This window comes from Phycodurus eques, chromosome 2 (assembly GCF_024500275.1).
Source record: "Phycodurus eques isolate BA_2022a chromosome 2, UOR_Pequ_1.1, whole genome shotgun sequence".
In the NCBI taxonomy this organism is placed as follows: Eukaryota; Metazoa; Chordata; class Actinopteri; order Syngnathiformes; family Syngnathidae; genus Phycodurus; species Phycodurus eques.
In genome coordinates this window covers 13,350,989-13,368,267 of record NC_084526.1, presented here as the reverse complement: position 1 = coordinate 13,368,267, position 17,279 = coordinate 13,350,989, and the positions used below count along the sequence as shown (strand labels likewise).

Here is a 17,279-nt window from a genome sequence, read left to right as displayed (position 1 = left end):
AGCATGGGGACAGTGTAGATTTCATCAAAATACTGTATTACCATCATGCATGTTTGTAGACAACCATTAGCAAAGACCTGACCTTTCTGTTTCCTCCCCCCTCCTTGGCGGCATAGAGCATCTGTAGGGCAGATTCTGCCAGGGTCTTGGTCTGATCCAGGAAGGTCATCTGCTGCTGGTGGTCTTTAAGCTTGGACGCCACGCCCACCGCGGCCATGATCAGCGGTTCAAAGTAGCTGGCCAGCTGGCTCACCTGAGGCCAAAACTCACATAAGCTGCAAAGACTCCGTTTGCCGAAAATGACTTTTTTTTTTGGCGGGGGTGGGGCAAATATAATTATGGATCTTTGACGACTTTATGGAGGGAAAATAAATGTCATGCCAAAGCCTCAAAACACAAAGCCTCCAATCAGATTGGTCTGATGCCGTCACTACACTCCTCACAGCCACTAGGGGGTACGCCTGAACAGCATCCATTAAGCTCGTCTTCTTTTTTTTTTGTCTGTTTTCAAATAGACTTACAATGTGTTTAAAAGTCTGTTTTAATATGAAAACAATGTTTAAAAAATGTGGGAGGGGTAAAACTATTTTTTTTTAAATGTGTTTATATGTAGTCTTTCTTATTGCATTTTTTTTCCACTTATTGCAGGTGGGTGTGGAACATCCACCCACAGGGATTCATCATACTACGACTTTTGTCTTGCTTCACAGTTATAGCATTAAAGTAAAGTCATTAGTGTGTTGCCCTATATACCTTGTGTCCTAGTTGGGAAGCTTCGCCTCTGGCAGCGGTAGAAACAGGGTCGATTAAGTGGCCAATTTCCTGCACGGAGGATGTCAGCTGCTCTTGCAGGGCCTAAAACGAAGAGGAAATGAAAGTGGATTTGTTCCTGTGTGCCATTTTATGGGAAAGGCAGAGTTGCATTCAATGTGCTTCATCTGAAACCCGGTGCCCAGAAAACTAAACCTCGACATACAGAATATGCCCATTGTCCTCAAAGTGTAATCTTTTACGAGGGGGAAAAAAAAAAAAATAAATTACAATAACCTGGTTTCAAAAATATGCACATCTTCAAACTAATACTTTTATTACAGCATTCAATCTTGTTGGGCAGGAGTTCATCAGTGTGGCAATATATGCCCGATTTGAAATCTGTCAGATTGTGAGGGCATCTCCTGTGCACATCCTTCTTCAGATCACCACACAGATGTTTGATCGGATTCAGGTCTGGCCTCTGGCTGGGCCATTCCAAAACCTTCATCTTCTTCTGGTGAGACCATTCTTTCGTTGATTTGGAGGTGCGCTTTGAGTCATTGTCATGCTGAGAAATGAAGTCCCTTTTCATCTTCAGTTTTCCAGCAAAGCCTGAAGATTTTGTGCTAACACTGACTGCTATTTGGAAGAGTTCGTAATTTCCTCCACCTTGTCTAAGGCCTCAGGTCTCGCTGAAGAAAAACAGCCCCAAATCATGTTCACTGGTAGTGTAGTGTATTCTTTTGGTGATGAGCAGTGTTGTGTTTGTTAAAAATACCTTTTGAATTATGGCCAAAAACATTGGCAAAATTCCTAGCTTGCTACATGTTTGGGAAATTTCAAGTGTGTCTGCAAAATGCAGCTGAGCTTGGATACCCTATCCCATAGCCCAGATATATGAAGAAGACTGAAGGGAATTGTTGTCCCATGTATTAAATAAATTCCTGCAGCTTCTTCAGTGTTGCTATCAGCCTCTAAGGCAGCCTGCCTGACCACTTCTAGTCTTTTCATCAAGTTTGGCGGTTTGAACAGGTCTTGGTAACGTCACTGTCACGCCATATGATGACTTTATTCACTGTATTCCATGCTATATTTATGCATCCATCCATTTTCTTTCCTGCTTATCCTCACTGGGGCCGCGGGCTGCTGGAGCGTATCCCAGCTACCTTCGGGCGGTAGGCGGGGTACGCCCTGTACCGGTCGTCAGCCAATCGCAGGGCAATGCTATATTTAATGCCTTGGAAAAGCCTTTGTACGGTTATCCTGACTGATACCTGTGAAGATCCCTCTGATGAACTGAAAGCCATCTTGGGACCTTGGCCTGTGCTCTAAATGCAACACAAAACATTCTGAAAAGCCTACTAGAACATCTTTAATTTAATTGGGGTTAATCAGAGGCACTTTAAATGGTGGCAGGTATGTGCTGACTCCCATTTGTAGACTTTTTATATTCAATGTATATGTCTTGAAATAAATATTGTCTGATCAACTTAGGAGCGGAAAAGCTTTTACAAGCATTTTACACAATGCTGGCTGGTCCACAGATATTACAGATTACTAAAGTTGGTATTCTACGAGACACTATGAGAAAGATGCTATTGACTTGAATACAAATCACTAGAGGATCAGTATGTTTTTAAGTATGTTATGTGGGAGCGGTGGTCCGGTACCCATAAGACCCTTTGGGAATGGTCGGGGCGCTTCGGTTGGGCTGGGGGACCGCCCTGGGTAGTTTAGTGGGTGACGTCTCCCTGGCTGGGTCCCCCGCAGGATGGGCTCGCTTGGCTTGGCCCCCCTTGTGGGTGGAGGGGGCCAGGCCCACCCTTCCTCGACGTACCGGCTCAGCAACTCCGTACACCAGCTGACTAACATGCATATGATATGGTGTTCATTCACTCATAAGATCCATAGACACGCTATAGGCTTTACCTTCTTGTGCTGGGACCACTAATAATAACATGGGTTATATTAAGATATGAACTGTTACAGGTGTTTAGAGACTATAAAAAGCATCCCACCCCACCACTCATCAGTAGCACTGCCTTGCTCATTGCCCATATCCTGTCCTGCCCTTTTGTGTCCTCTCTCATCTTGTTCTATTGGTGAGTTGTTGCATGTCCTCACCGGGTGTCCCCCTGTCAAATATCTAGACTGTCTAACTATTTTTCTGCTGTGGTTTGCACCCCTATTTCCCTTGTTCGATCTGTCGCTCTGTCTATCCCCTAAAACCTTTTTCTGTCCAGATGCATTTTCAATAAACATCAGAATAATTAAAAAAATAAAAATAATTAAAAATAAGCAGAGGGAGTATTTCAAACACCCCTGCTGCACAGCAAAACTGTCCCAGAAGAAAAGGCATACAGATTCACCATTCTGCATGGCCATGGAGCTGAACAAGACAGGTTAAAAAACATGAAAATGTGAACATAGTATTGCTTTAACGTATGTCAAAATAAGGACCCAGCCATATGTACTTTATATCAATACCAGAGAAAAAAAGATTTGAAGTATATCAGTATGTGCAGATTAAAATTATTTTTAAAAAAAAGAGACATTTGGAGGAATGACAACAATCTAATCCAACAGAACGAATGTAGGTGTACAGCATACACAACATCGAGTAGCTGAGATAAAGAAAATGTTGAAAGAAGTCATCATTTGACAAGGACAAGTATGGAAGAAAACTGGAAATATTTCCTTTCCCTTTTCCTAACGGTTCCTTACCTCCAGAGAGATGTCGTCCCTGCTGGGTAAGTACTGGCTGACTGCAGCCAGAGAGGCCTGCTCAATGTCCCGGATACATTTGTTGATGTTATCAATGGATGAGTCGCATTCCCGCTGGCCGGGGGCCTTGTCCCTGAGAAGGAAATGGGCCGGGGAGAGAGCAATAAAATGGATGGGGGAGCGAGGTCGGACGATGATGAACAGGCGGTGAAGAGGACAGAGTTTGACAAAGAGAGATGAGAAAGACAAAAGGGGACAACGAGAACACAGGAAGAGAAAGAAACATTGTTCAACTTCTGGACCCTTATAGTAAGTGTCTATGGGCTAATAATAATATTTTAACTACCAGTATTTCTAAATTGATAAATGTCAGCTATCTAGCGTTGGCATTGTCCAGGAGCTGATATATAGACAGTTAAAAAATATCATTAATGAGCTACTAACAAATCTGCAAAGGAAAAAGTGGGCTCAGTATTTGGCAAGCAATAGTGACTTAGTTAATTATCTACCCATCCATTTTCTATTACGCTTGTTCTCATTAGGGTCTTATAGGAGCTGTAGCCTCGACCTATACCAGCAGATTTTGGGCAAAAGGCGGAGTGCGCCCTGGGCTGGTCTCCAGCTATTAACACCTATAGAGAATTTAGAGTCTTCAATGAACCTAACATGCATGTTTTGGGAATTTGGGAGGAAGTTGGAGCACCAGAGAAAGCCAAACTGGACATGGGAAGGCTGGAGCTGAGATTGGAACACCGAACCTCAGAACTGTGAGGCAGACCTGCTAACCACTAGCACACCTTTTAAAACAAATAATAAATATAAATAATAAAGTCATCAGCAGTTAAGGTAAATGTGGGCTCACTATTTGGCAAGAAGACATTCCCTCTCGCTGTTATCCTATGACTCATGTTAGTAACTCTTAACAAAAACGAATTAATAGCCAAGGCACATGTATAAACCCTTAATAAGGATACAAATACTGGAACATTTTACCTTAAACTCTTGTACTTTTCGGTTGCATTTTTTTATACAAACATACATAGCTTGAAAAGTACTGCCAATATTCCACTTTTGGGTTGTGAATGTGTGTGTTAGAACCTAATATAATATGGTAATAAAAGAAAATTAGATTAGTTTTAACATGGGTAAGGGCCCAATCCCCTCACTAACCGGATGGCCATTATGAGACTCTTGATGGAGTCTGAGACGGTGCGGGAATGACCAGCCAGAACAGACCAGGTGGGTGGGTCTTTGGGGTTGATAACCAACGAGCGGGCAGTCTTGAGCAAGTATGTGGAGCTGTCAAGCATGGAATGTGCCGATTGGATGATGGGCTCCTGAGCTGCCGAACCCTGCAGGCAAACAAGTTGGAGGAAGACATTAAATACAAAACGTATTTTGCTCAATAAAACACACATGAAGCAGCTGTCTGTGAATGACCTCGTGGCTGATTTGAGCTGGGATGGTGGCAAATTCTGGGTTGGATGCAAATATTGTCAGGTTTTCCACCGCTTCGATGAGGGGAGCCGTGGCCACTCGACACCTGTTCCTGTTTTCGTTCGAGAAATCTCCATCGAGAGCCTACGGGGAGAAAAATGACATCAGCAAAGCGTCAGGAACAAGCTCTGCTGTCACATTAGCTGATCAAAAGAATCAAACAATTTGAAATGAGCTATGATGAATCACTTGATTCTGTAATCCAATGCATAGTGATTAGGGCTAGGCTAAAAGCAGAACGAAAATGTGATTGGACTGATTCGGCTTTGGCAGGACTAAACCCACCTTAATGGTTTTGACCAAGTTGGCGGTGCTGTTGGCCACCTCTTTAGCCGACTGGACAAAGTGCCTCTTGGCGACAGGGTTGGTGGTCTTAGAGGAGGCCAGGCGACAGGCGTTGCATAGCGCCGAAGTGTGCTTTGCAACAATGGTGGCTGCTGAGAGCACCTGCAATATTCGTGGTTAAAAAAAAATGTCCTGAAGGATTCACAATCCATTAAAGGTCACTGCAGCACTTTACTCAAACTATCCGTGATTGTAATAGTTTGTATTAGCCCTCCAGGAAAAGAGTGCAACATTTTATAGCACAAACATCTTACTTGGGAAACAATAAATAACAATACCCGTTAGGCTATTTAATTTTCGGGTTGCATATACCTGGGAGGCGCTACTCTCTGGGTCCACAAGATTCTGACAGGCCGTCTGGATTGCCTGGTTGGCTTTAGCAAACTGAATCGGGTCCACTAAACCTTGGTGACCCGCTTGACTGTTGGGATCCGACACGCCCACCAGGTAGGACGCCTAAGGCAAAAATAAATAAATAAATAAGTAAATGAATAAAATAAAAGCCCCTCTGTGAACCCCTATTCATCGTGAGGGATACATTCCGGACCCAACTGTTAGAGGTGAAAATCCACAATATAGAGAGACCATATAAAAAAAATGTTTTTTACATTTTTACCACTCTCACCCACTTTAAACGCATTTAAACTTAATTATACACACAAAAAAATTATAGAAAATGCTGCATATATTACAGTGTCTGTGTGTTAGATGTGTGATGTCGGCAAATCTGCGTGAGCATTTGGGCGTGAGCTGCGGCCGACAGCAGTTCCTGCATGAGTGCGCTCATTGTATTTGTGGTTCACTGTTCTCCCGGCGTTCAATAAATGACTCTACTTTCCCACGTGTGAGGCCATTACAGTAAGTACAATGATATTTCCTGTTGCGAGCCAAAATGTGAGTTGCAATTGAGCTTCATATAATGTACGTCGCCAATCTTGTGATGCGGAAAAGAAAAGTTGCCGATTTGCTTACAGCCATTTAGTGAAACGAGACTGACACATCCAGACATACAAATAGAAAATGAAAACAAGTCACAAGGAGCATGGAGCAGACGCGACCGCTGAACTAACCGCATTATAAACGGCCAACCCCAGCTGGAGTCAGACCTCCTGATGTCACTCACTAGGCTTCGCCTCTCAAAGGCACACTTCAACACACGAATATACTACAGTGTGGGAGTAACTTTCGGCTTAATTACACTTTATGAAACCAGTTAATTTCATTCGATTTTCTTTTTTTTTTTCTTCTATGAGGGCTGGAACTGATTAACGGGATTTCAATTCATTTAAAAAATGTATTTAATATGAGTAAATTGAGTTACGAGCTTGGTCACAGAACAAATTCAACACGTAATTCAAGATGCCTCTGCATACTGTAAAAACCTATACAAATTTATTGCTGGGAACTGCAGACTTCCACAATATAGCGGGACTGACAAATGGATGCATTCCACAAAAAAATATGCAAAATAGCATGGGGACACTGTAATCACTGCACATTAATCATTGGCATTTGAGGATTCATACGTACCTGACCAGCAGCTTCGGTGAGCCCACAGAGGGCCTTGGACGCCAATCCTACACAATCTCCAAATGATATCACATCTCCTGTTTTGCAGTTCTGGGAAATTCCCGCCATGGACTCTCCCAAGACCTGGACAGACCATGAATGAAAAGAGTGCAATAACAGCAAGTTAGAGATGGGGGATGTTTTAGCTCCCAGCTGGGGGAACTGGAAAGCCTACCTTGGAATTTTCCATGACACTCTCGATGCAGTCAAAGTAGGAGAGGTCATTAACTGGTTCATTGGGGTTGTCCAGCATTCCTCGGACAGCCTAGAAGAATTTAGTCAACCTCTTTTATACAGAGATACAGCATTATTAAACCTTTGCTTTTTACAGTAAACCCAATAAAACAACAAAATTGTGACTAGCACCGATGTGACATCTACCATCTACTACTGAAAACATCTTTGTTCAGATCCATCAAAACTAATAGGGTTCTGACATTAACATAAGCACAGAACAATAATCCCTGACAGTTTTGAGGTAAAATGTCTTTAATGAAGGTTGCAAACTAGATTCAAGTCATACTACACAAACCTGTTGCTTCATGGGAACTATAACGCTTAAAAAATGAGTGTGGTTTACCTCAAGCTCTCTCAGGGCGTTATCACACTCCTTCTGGCCAGGCGCCTGCTGAGTGCACAGCGTGATCAGCTGGTTGATGCTGTCAGTCACAGCTCTGAAACGGGGGAACTGGAAAACTAAACTCTATTCTCTAAAACAGCAGTTCAAGCTTTTTACACCAAGTACCACCTAAAAAAATACGTAGCTCTCCAAGTACCACCATAATAATCAACATTAAAATATAGTAGGCTTAAGTGTTCATCTAAAATGAGGCAGATGTTTTTACTAAAAAGTATACGGTATTTAATATTATTGTTAACCACTGTAATATTATGGACAGTTCAAACATTGTGTTCAGTATAGGAAAATACTCAATACTCAAATAAGGACTAAATTAAAATGTACACAAAAGTTTAAAAGAAATTGTACCTAAGCAAATACTTGAAAACAGAAAGCTCTAAAAGATCAAATGCATTGCACTTAAAAGTTAAATACCACTGAACAACATATTATTCACTGCCAGCCTTCCCAGTTAACATGGATATTTGACTTCTAAAGCCGTCAATGGCAGTGAATGTGTTTAATGTACTATACTGGATGAAACTGTAATGCACTGTAACATTATGCACAGTTTAAACAAACAATTCAGTGCTTTTTTTCGTGTAACACGAGAGGGAGCGCTAGTGGTACGCAGGCTCCCACTAGTGGTATGCGTACTACACTTTGAGAATCACTGCTCGGGGTTAACGACACTTTAACATAACTATCAGAACCAGTAATATCATTGCAAATAACACACTGCGGTGGTACCTTGCAGCGGCTGCTAGCAGGTTCTTGGTGTTGGCTGCGGCAGGATCCACTGATAGGCTCTTGGCAGCCAGTAGCAGCTTGCTGGAGGCCATGGAGATGTTCTTTAGGTTACTAATCACCTGTACCTGGTCGTCCCGCTTCTGAAATGACGAGCCACATGACACAAAACATACAACACATCTTGAAATTTAAAAACTAGAACAAAACATGAAAAACATTCATGTTGATAGAAGCATGATTAGAACAGACTGAAGTTGCTCATACCATACCAGAAGGATGGTAGGTTTTATACTTTATGCAGATGCAACATATTGTTACGGCTTGTTATGAAATGTGCTACAGGTGGTCACGGTGGGCTTATTTTTGTAAAACCAGGATTGATTTTGACATAGAAAATGGAAAAATGGGGGAGGTGCTACACTGGCAACAATAAGCTGTGCCCTCTTCTGTGCAGTTTGAAGCATCAGTAATTAGACTTTACGCCGCCGATCTGATCGGTGTGATCGGTATCGGCCGATAATTAGCATTTTATGCCGATCCGATCAATGATGTCATCGATCGGCTCCGCACAAGACATTTAACTCCGCGTCGCCATTGCGTATGAATCCAAAAGCTAATTTATTTTTAGCCTTGTCACGTCTTGTGGCGCAGTACTGTAACTATCTGACGGCCAATAAAGTTTTTTTCTATCTTGTCGGTTAAAAAACACATCATCGGTGTGGGACTATGTTGCGGTGTCTCAGATAAACAACACGCAAGTTATTTGCAGTCAGTGCACAACTGAAGTACGTTGTGGGGAACGTCATCTAAATGCTTCAAACAAATTTGATCGGGCAACTGGAGAATGTGCATGAGGAGGAGCATGCCGCGTTGAAGCAACGCACCGTGGGGAAAATAAATAAATACATTAAAATAAAAAGGAAAAGCCAAACGGACGCAAACTCTGGACAACACCCGTCCATATAGCTGGGACAGTGAGAAAGTTAGAGTAAGCATTTCATTAACAGTATTTATTCAAGTAACTGAATTGCAATAAAGTAATTTAATTACAGTAAGTTAGCACCCATTATTTCTGTAATGTTGATCTGACCTAAACTGATGTCAGTGGCCAATCCTTGAATGCCCCCTAGAGGTCATTGATGTTTTAACTTTTGTCTAAAATGCTAGAGAATAATTTTGAGCTGGGATGGGCTCCAGCACACCCACGACCCCAGTGAGGATAAGCGGTACAGAAGAATGGATGGACACAGTATACAGAACACAAGTGTATACAATAAATGAACAAGTCATGTAAATGGACACATTGCTCCATCTTGTGATCGGATCGGTGATCGGTTATCGTTTTTTTAAACTTGCTGATCGGGGATTGGCCCCAAAAATCCTGATCGTGTAAAGCCTATTAGTAATAGGAACGTTAATGCGTGAAATATGCTGCTATTCCACAACATGACTCACAGCCTTTTTTTTTTTTTTTTTTTTTTATAAAATCTGTATTGATGTCAACCTAAAATGTGCAAAAAAAGTCTGGAAAATCAAAAAGCTATGCTGGAAAAACAAGGAAATTAAAGGCAGGCTTTATACTTTTACAGGCTTCCTATTGTCAACTCTGTGCCTTGCTTTTGAAAACCGGATTTTCACCCAAACCTGGCAGTCACCTGTGAAAAAATAGTGAGTACTAAATCGGCATTTGAAGTCATGACAACACAATATGCTGCTGTAGTAGGCCCGTTCAGAAACAATTGCGATCAATATAACCATTTCCATCTATAAGGTTCACTGCCTCCTCTAACAATGAACAATTTGAAACGACAGCGTCACCTCATATTTCAATTATTTTGTTTATTATGTAAAATTTACAAGCTGCAAGACGGACCTGAGTGTGGCCTGCCATCTCGATACCAGCGTCCAGGAACTCGTCAAAGTCTTCGCTGAACTTGCCAGATGCCACTGCCAGCTGGCTGCTGGAGCCCCTGGAGGCGTGAACCACCTCGCCCGCAGACTGGTTTAGGTCGGCTGCTGTCTGGTTGAGCTCGCTCTGCGCCTCTTGAAAGGTCTTGGAGGCTGGTGGGATCTAAAAAGCACAGTAAAATTTACAACACTGCTGTTTCTTTTCCAGCATCTATTAACTCTCTGTGCAGTTATGAAGAACAACTTCTTGTTCTACTCACGCTTTCAATGAGGAGCTTCTTGCTGGCCTCGCCGATGCTTTTGAGAGCCATGTCCACGTCCTTTTGACCAGGCAGACAGTTGACGCAGTTGTTCAATGAATGAGACACGGCCTTAGCCACCTGCAGGTTCGACGAAGACCAGAGGAAGATTTAAAACGATCATGAGCAGGATGATTTATAATACAAATGTCTGCTGCATTAACAAGCAGCCTCACCTTTGTGTTTATCGTGGCCTACAATCATTATTAAGTTGGGAAAATGAGATGTTAAGGCATAAATCATTTAGGATGTTTTGCTTAGAAAATATGCCACCTGCTTAATTACAGCACCTTCCCTTGCTTAGTATGACAGATGTTCAGCTTCTCACTTCCCTCTCCCGGCTGTAAATATTTACCAGAAAGACTCTCTAATCAGACATTTGCAGTTGTAAGGAAGTCTCACAATTTTATTTCTTTTTTCAGGAAACTTTCACCCAATTTCAGACCTCTCTCTCACTAATTATGATCACGAGGAATGAGCGATATGGTCGTAAAATGACATCACAATATTTCATATTTATGAAATTGATTTTGTATACCCTAAAAGACCGTTAATTGCAATCTCTCTTATGCTAAAATGCCAACCACTACATTATGAATTTGTACAAAAAAAAGAAAATGAACTATAGCAACATTGCTTATTGTTAATGGTAGATTCAAGGATTATGTGAAGTAATTAAGGTCTTAATTTGAGCATAAAATAATTTGGAGCGCTGCAGAATTTTCACAAAGATGATAATGCTCAATTTTGTGAGAGAGGTACTGATTTAACAACACTGTTTATTTTGGAAGGTGTAAAGTTGAACTGTGCTGTTAAACTGAGGGATGTTTCTAATATTTTGGTTTCAGTATTTTATACAGTTCAGGAAGTGCAGGGGTACCTAATGTTTGACCAGTGAGGGTATAAGATCAGCCGCACAAGAGATGATTTCCCTTTCAAAATTGTATCCAGACACTATTTCAAATCTTACAAAGAAAAAAATAATAATATTATTTAGCAACCCTATAAAGTAGTGCAAAATGTTTGCATAAAAGTCTAGATTTATGTTAAATGCTGTCAGATTTCACCTGGGCCAACCTCTGCTGGCTCTCAGCATCTCCGGGGGACATTAGCGCCTCCTTGGCCTCGTGGACGAGAAGCGCCGAGCCCTCCATGACGTCGCGGGCCGAGTCCAGCATGGCCACAGCGGCTTTGGGATCGGTGGTGGAAGCCGCGACTCCGCGCGCCGCCTGGGCCAGCGTCTTCAAGGCCTGCGCAGTCTCCCTGGCCGCTATGCCTACCACACACAAGTTATCATGAACATTCGTCAGTGAAGCTACATGATCTGTGTTAACTGATTTTATTTGTCAAACTTTAATGGAATCGGGATATTAAAGCTAATCTCAGAAAGGAAAGAAAAACAAAAAGCAAAACTTCATTTTTAAAAACGTAATAATGGCATTTGCTTTTTCTATAAGCCACAGGAGGAAAACAAAAAATCTCATTTTAAGGCCATATCACCCAGCTCTAATTGAAAGACATAGTGTAGTTCTTTCACAGTACCAACCTGTGTAATGTTCATTGCCTTGTGCGGCACAGGTGAGTAGCTGAGCCATGAAGGACCCGACTGACTTGGAGGTGCTGCCCAGCTCCTGAGCGCACTTCTCCAACTGAAAAAACATTCAAGATAATCTTCTCTAATCTAAAACTTCAATTACATTTTCCTATTGTCACGAGTAATGTGACTTTTTCTTACAGATTCTCCCGGCAGAGGCTTCAGCTTCGTGTTGGCCGCAGCTAGCCTGGCATCCTGAAGCTCACTTTTTAGCTTCTGGATGGCAGTGAGTGCAGAGTCAATCTCCATGGGGCCACAAGCTTCATGTGCCTAGAAATATCACAAATACCGGTAAATTAAAATAAATAAATAAAAGTATATTGTATAATGGTGGATTATATTGTACAGTGTATCTAGTGGGACTGCCTAGCTGAAAAACTGCAGTACTTATGTAAGTAGTTATCAGTAGTGTGATGTGTTTTTCGTAAATTTATCTTCCTATCTTCCTTAATACAAATACAAAGATGATTGTCTGCTACCTTCTGTGCGGCTGTCCTCAGCTCAGCCAGGCAGGTGGCCAGGTTCTTGGCACACTGACCCAATTGCATGGCTGCAGCCTGATCCGTCACCATGGGAACCGATGACTTTGCGGAGGTCACCATCTTACTACCGGGCTGCGTAGAGGAGGGAACATCAACAGACATATTTTTAAATCTGCTGTGTAAAGCAAAACTGCAAAAATGGTTATGATAAACTGCATTTCCTCAAATAGTGGCCGTCCCTAACAGATGCTGGGTTGTCGGGTTTGTCATCCACTTACTGTAAGACATAAACAGCTCTCTCAAATAGGTGCCTCATTTTCCACTGAGGAAACAAGTGGGTAATAGCTGTACTTGCCCATTTTTTTAGATGGTATCGTTCACACACGGACATAAATAGTTTCTGAGCCTATCTGAATACAGTTGTTAACCAAAATAGCACCACCTGTACATAAGCACCTAAACAGGCTCTCGGGTTAATTAAAATGTGGAGAAACGTAGTGCATGACGTCTAAATAGCATTACAGGTGATCTTGCATTATGTGGAGACAGTCTTTAACAACAATTAGTGGCCGCTCCACTAATTGTGGTCTGTTTACTGTTTGTACCGGCGAACTACAGGACTCAAAAATTCAGCTTTGACTGCCTTGATTCTTGCCATTTATGTATGATTGTCCTTTTAAACTCCACTTAACTTGACATATATTGTAATATAGTAGTAACACTGTGTAAAAGCATCATGCAGTTGAGTAAATAAACTCCGCCGGCGACCATTTGTAGTAATACAGTAGTTAAATCAATGACCTCATAACTGCACCACAGGAGTGCCTCTTGAGCTATACTGAAAACAATGGGTTGTATGTCAATTTTAAAAATGTCCTATCAAGGAACAAACTATTTATACTTTGTTCAGCCTCATTCTTAAAGTAGTCGGGACAATTATTTTCTCATAAGAGCATGTGTGTAAGTGTGTGTGTTGCACCTGTAGGAAGTTCTGGCTGGCAATAATGAGGGCGAGTTGTGCACTGATGTCGTCTGGTTTGGCCTGACTGCTGCGCACCCCCTGGACTAGCTGAGGGATGTGGTCAGCCACTGCCTAAACAAAACCCAGCAATCAATGGTTAATTATGGAATGTAAACTTGACTAATCTAACAATCATATCAAGGTTATGTTTTGTGTTTGCTACATATCAACGTAATAGCGCAGCATAATGGATTTCAGTGCTTGGTATCATCAGATACCATCTAGCGTGCAAACAAAATAGGCTGCAAAAGTAATTAAAAAAGAAAGTTAGCCAAGATTTAATGCTCATACTAATCAAGGAGAGAAAAAGCTATATGATCTTGCAAGAGGAGAACTTATATAGCGCAAACGTATGGACTTATTGTAAACACTGAACCAGTTTGTGATCATAACATCTAATTGTTTACAGTTACATGGAACAGTCTTCAAAAATAACTATGGCTAACGAGCCACATGCTGCTGCAACAAGTCTTTAAAAAACATAATTTAATAATTCTGAACTCTACTGGATAGTATTGTTTAAATGCAGCATTTAATGAAATCAAGGCTATAAATTATTCTTGGAATACAAATTTTAACATGGAAAATACATACCTTTCTCAGATTATGTATTGTTTGTTGTATACTGAACTGAATTTCTCACGCCCGGCCAAATTTGTTTGAATGCCCTACCCCTCGTATATACTTAATTTAATAACACAATCATGCCCACCTTGCAGCTCTGAACCAGCTGCTGGTGAGCCGCTGTGTTCTTGTTGGATGCGGCAGCATTCTGAGCGGCGGCGATGGTTTGCGTGGCTGCAGCTGCACCTTGCTTGGCAGCATTCTAAAAGCAGAAAACACACACACCAAATCAGATTACACAGTCACCTTGTCCATCTCACACACTGTTTTCTCTTCAAGGCCCCTGAGCTGACATCAACTTAGAGATTGTAAAAGTGACAAAAAAAATGATGCCAGAGCATTTAAAAAATAACAAAATAAAAATTCCCAAGTTGATTAAAGGGTTTGAATCAGTGATCTCCACCAATCTAATTCTCACAGACCTCCAGTCTGTTGATCAACTTCTTCTTGATGGCGTTCTGAGCGGCAGCGTTGGTGGCCACTCGCAGCCCCTCCGCAGCCTCCCTCAGTCGCTGCTGCTGATCCTCGTTCTCGGGAAAGGCCGCTGCACCCTGAGGACACACAAACACGCACACATATCTCAGCAGACAGTATCTACCCAAAAGCCAGAAGACATTTTAGTAAGTGGAATTCCTGCACCAAAAAAAAAAAAAAAAAAAAAAAAAAAAAAAGCTCTTTTATCTGTCTGTTGTGTGGCAGTGGTCAGATTGTCTGAGTCCAGATCATTGGGTTTATTGACCTCTCTAATCCTTGTATGAACAAAAGTGTTGAGTCACACCAAAATCTTAATTGTTGATCTTACCAAGAAATTTTGGACAACTCTATACATCTGATTTGGTGGTAACAATTTAGGCAAGACCCTTTAGCATGACTAACCAAAGTCTATAAATACATATTTGGATGGGTTTAGTGTGGAAGAAGCCCATCAAACCCCTTTGAGATTAACTAGATTACAGATTGTGAGCCAGGCTCTCTCTCAGGTCCAACATCAGTGTTGTTCAAAATGTTTTTCCTCTAGACCAGGGGTGGGCAAACTTTTGGGCTCAAAAGCCATATTCAAATTTGCATTTGATTTTGTCTGAAGTTAAAATGTTTATGTATTATTTATAGTAAAATGAATTGCAATTAATTAACCAGTTATTTAATCCAATAAATCTAAATATGCTTATTTTTGCAAATTTTTTAAAAAATGTTTTTCTTTTTTTTTTTTTTTTTTTTACAAAACATAATGCACAAATTATTTAAAGAGCTGAAAAAAAAATATTAAATACATCGTGATTTATCAATTTTATGGGGAAAACACCCCGATACATTACGCAAGAACTATTACAGGACTATGTGGCCCACGGGCCATATTTTGCCCACCCCTACTCTAAAAGAATGGACAAAAACAAAATCCTTCACACACTTCCAATTTCTCGTCGACAGTCATTCACTTCCAGATATAATGGCCAGCTATCCGAGTGCATTTATTTATAAAGTATATTTGAGCAAACTATTTTGGCTGTGAATTAATTTCTTTTCAGGCCAGTCGAGTTTATTGCTGCCGTCTGCCCATTGACGCTGATCAAACAGAACAGATCATTTGCATAATTCTCAAAACCTGCTAATTCCAGAGGAACTAATGAGGACAAGGCATGCACAAGCGAGGCAACGCGAACAAGTTGTTATAGTCACGGGTACTGTTTGTTACGGCAACATGACATGCAGAAATGGGGGAGAAGATGAAACAATGAGCGGTGTCCAAAAGTCTTAAATCTTATCAGTTCATCAGTCACCATGGCAACAGAGCCCAGTTAAGGTCTCTGCAGATGTGCGTAAAGATGCGAGTGGTAGTAATTTAGGGCTTCATTTGAAGTAAATAGCTGTCTTTTCATTGTCATGATGGAAGTGGAAGCTCTTCATATTAGTAGTAGTTTTAGTCATATGAGTAGCTCAAGGCTGAGAAAGGATATAGTAAATACCTTGGCCGCTTCCACCATCCTGGCAGTGGCGTCAGCCAACAATTTAGCCGCCGCCAACAACTTCTTTGAGTTGTCCACGTCCACCTCCGCTTCAGCGTCCGACCTCATGGCGTTCACCAGGTCCGAGGTGGCCTGGGCCAGCACCCGGGCCTGACGGACCATCTCTCCTGTAAAGAGAACAGCATGACACATACATTAAAATAGGAATGTAATTTTCCTACAGTCATTTTGTAGCAACATTTGAGCACCATGAAGATGTTTCTTCTGGATTTCGGACACACCTGCATCTCCCATGGAGGTGAAGATGCTCTCAGTGACGGTCATGATAGTGTCAGTTGCCTGGTCGTAGCGGCCGATGGGCTCTCCTCTGGAGGTGTACTGACGGACGTGTTGCAGCAGATCCTCCAGAGCCTGACTCACCACGCTGGCTGCCGCGCTCACCTTCAAAACACGACAAGAGCTTCTCATGAGACCCATGCTGATCAACCAAACTGATTCACCAATCAATGTTTTAAAAATACTACAAAGTGACCTGCAACAAACCAATGAGTAAATGGCAACCCTCTACAATAAACATCTCAATAGGTAGGCTTCAAAGCTCCATCCAAAGGGAAAAAAATTTAAGATCCCAAATAAACCTAACTCATCACAATCAAATCTGAAGAGATTGGACAGTTATATAAACACGGCAACATGCTAAAGTTGATATTTTTAATGATATACAGGTATTTAAGGAAATTACAGCTTTGAAACAGAAAATTCCTTTTGATTATGATCAAGACATATTGCTTCCAAACATTTTACTTTGGACTTTACATTGCTTCCAAATGTGCAACCTGGATCAGATCCAACTTAAACGTGGTTTAACAAAACAGATTTGGAAAGCTAGTGCATTTTGCAAATTGCATTATGAACATTTACTGGATACATGTTATTGTGTTCCTTCATTCTATCACAGTTCACCTATTGTGGATTCAGAGCATTGTGGTTTGTTTTTCATTTTCATGGCGGTTTGTTTCTCATTTTCATATCGCACATAATTTAAACTTAAAAAGAATATATATATACTAAAACACGTTACAAGGAATAAAATGTACGTAGTGTACTGTGTATTTAAGAGTTCGAACGAT

The 17,279-nt window shown here is 41.3% G+C and overlaps 1 protein-coding gene across 3 annotated transcripts in view; it reads right to left on the bottom strand.

Annotated features, from left to right (window-relative positions):
* Positions 1–17,279, bottom strand: part of tln2a (talin 2a) — a 128,672-nt gene that overhangs the window by 21,854 nt on the left and 89,539 nt on the right. For all 3 annotated transcript variants that reach the window (XM_061667866.1, XM_061667856.1, XM_061667875.1), the window contains 22 exons: positions 16,431–16,590; positions 16,150–16,316; positions 14,608–14,736; positions 14,274–14,387; positions 13,520–13,633; positions 12,538–12,672; positions 12,200–12,328; positions 12,011–12,113; positions 11,532–11,740; positions 10,426–10,545; positions 10,131–10,328; positions 8,258–8,397; positions 7,469–7,562; positions 7,064–7,153; positions 6,850–6,972; positions 5,632–5,775; positions 5,260–5,421; positions 4,918–5,058; positions 4,648–4,829; positions 3,478–3,610; positions 754–855; positions 83–253 (listed from right to left, as the gene is read on the bottom strand). In XM_061667866.1, the coding sequence (XP_061523850.1) occupies positions 83–253; positions 754–855; positions 3,478–3,610; positions 4,648–4,829; positions 4,918–5,058; positions 5,260–5,421; positions 5,632–5,775; positions 6,850–6,972; positions 7,064–7,153; positions 7,469–7,562; positions 8,258–8,397; positions 10,131–10,328; positions 10,426–10,545; positions 11,532–11,740; positions 12,011–12,113; positions 12,200–12,328; positions 12,538–12,672; positions 13,520–13,633; positions 14,274–14,387; positions 14,608–14,736; positions 16,150–16,316; positions 16,431–16,590 (3,060 nt within the window). The remainder of the gene's footprint in view (positions 1–82; positions 254–753; positions 856–3,477; positions 3,611–4,647; positions 4,830–4,917; positions 5,059–5,259; positions 5,422–5,631; positions 5,776–6,849; positions 6,973–7,063; positions 7,154–7,468; positions 7,563–8,257; positions 8,398–10,130; positions 10,329–10,425; positions 10,546–11,531; positions 11,741–12,010; positions 12,114–12,199; positions 12,329–12,537; positions 12,673–13,519; positions 13,634–14,273; positions 14,388–14,607; positions 14,737–16,149; positions 16,317–16,430; positions 16,591–17,279) is intronic.